The 1,649-nt window shown below is 63.8% G+C and overlaps 1 protein-coding gene across 1 annotated transcript; it reads right to left on the reverse strand.

The window, feature by feature from the left end:
* Positions 1-33: 33 nt before the first annotated feature.
* LOC117798403 (dual oxidase 1-like) lies at positions 34-1,392 on the reverse strand. Its single transcript, XM_034650831.1, has 3 exons — positions 897-1,392; positions 557-758; positions 34-422 (listed from the first exon to the last, which is right to left on the reverse strand). The coding sequence occupies exons 2-3, from the start codon at positions 747-749 to the stop codon at positions 70-72; spliced, it is 546 nt and encodes a 181-aa protein (XP_034506722.1). The 5' UTR covers positions 750-758; positions 897-1,392; the 3' UTR covers positions 34-69.
* Between the last annotated feature and the right edge of the window lie 257 nt (positions 1,393-1,649).

Raw genomic sequence — 1,649 nt, forward strand, 5'->3', positions numbered from 1 at the left:
GGAGTGGGCTAATAACTAATAACCACAGCCCAGTCTCCTGTATAATAGCCCTTTGCCTGCTCCTCATTTTCATGGTCCATTCCTAGATGCTAGCTCCAGTTCTGGGGAGCAGTGTCCTCCTGGAAAAGGGCCTTTCTGGGGGCTGCTTGTTCCAGGAAGAGGGCTCTGCGGGGCAGCGGAGTCTCCCGCGCAGCAGCCTGGGGGAGGGGGGTAGGAAGGAGGGGAGGGAGGACGGAGAGAGGCCAAGTGACTGACCTGGTAGGTGGCGATGACCTTCTTGCGCGCCTGCTGGAACAGCTCCTCCTCCCCGCATTGCGGTTGCCCGCGGGCCAGCCGCTGCGCGCACAGGTTGTGGTAGCAGCACCACAGCAGGCCCAGCGCCTGCAGGAAGGGGTCGCGGTTCCCTCGCTCCACCCCGAAGGCTGCACGCGACGGGGGGCCGCAGGGGATGAGATGAGCGGCGGTGTGACCACTGGCAGCGCAACTTGGCCGCCCGCAGCCTGCCCTGCGCCTTCCCGCCCCAGCCGCCCCAGTCCGCCCCGCCACGCCGCCTCACCGTACAGCCCCCCAGGCCCGCGCTGTCCCGTGGTGGGTTCGGGCGCCGTCCACATGAGTAGGGGGCTTTGTGCGTAGCGGGGGAAGGCAGGGTCGTGCCCCGATGCCAGCTGCCTGCCGGAGAAGCTCCGCAGCACGTCGCTCCATGAGTGCGAGGAGCCATAGATGGCGCTGCCATCCAGCCAGCCTGTCATGGCCTTGGTCTGCGGGGGCACCGCGTGGGTGAGCCGGGGGTGAGCCGGGGGTCGGGTAGTGGAGGCGGGTGTCGGTGGGCGAGGGGGTGGGAGTCTCTCCCCGCCCGGCCTGGCCCAGAACCCGGGACCCCGCCCGTCTAGTCTCACCAGGTCCCGGGGATTACTGGGGCTCTGTCCAGTCTCAGGGTCCCAGCAGCTCCTCTGGAAGGGGAGGACCACGTTCCCGCGCCGGTCAGGGTCGAACACCGGCTGGGCAGCCCCGGGTCTCCAAGCTCACCAGGTCTGAGAGCACATGGTAGCCTGTCCACAACGGGGGAGGGCGTGCAAGGACCAGCTAAGGACCACTCTCCCTTCAGCATCAGGTATCTAGTCTCCCCGACTCTCTTTGCAGCTTCAAAAGACGACTCAGCCATTTTTGGCAAGTCCAAGTCTTGACCTCCTCCACCTTTCCCAGTGCTTTGTTACACCCTGGTCCAAACTGTTTTCATTGCTGGTTTGGTCCTCTCCTTGGTAACTGGGAGGTGCCAGGTGAGTGTGCCTAGGCAGTCAGGCTGGGAACACCTGCTCCAACATGCAGCTGGGAGCAGCCTGCCCAGAGAACCTGCCAGTCTCACTGCAACACTGGACACTGGGAATCAATTGTAGGCACCTTGGGTGGCCAGCAGGAGCCCAACATGCTTGGTGNCTGGCGGGAGCCAACAACCCACAGTCACTGTGGTCAGACCACCCACCCTAGCACCCCCATTTTGACACCCCGGCTCACCAGCCCTCTTGTCAAAATCAGAACCCTGGCCTGAGACTGTCCCAGGAGTCACAGGGGCAATGAGCAAGAACAGGGTCCACCAAGAGCCCCTACCAGATTATTGTCATGCTCCAGCCTCTACCTGTAGTCCCATCAGC

This window comes from Ailuropoda melanoleuca, unplaced genomic scaffold (assembly GCF_002007445.2).
Source record: "Ailuropoda melanoleuca isolate Jingjing unplaced genomic scaffold, ASM200744v2 unplaced-scaffold3115, whole genome shotgun sequence".
Lineage (NCBI taxonomy): Eukaryota > Metazoa > Chordata > Mammalia > Carnivora > Ursidae > Ailuropoda > Ailuropoda melanoleuca.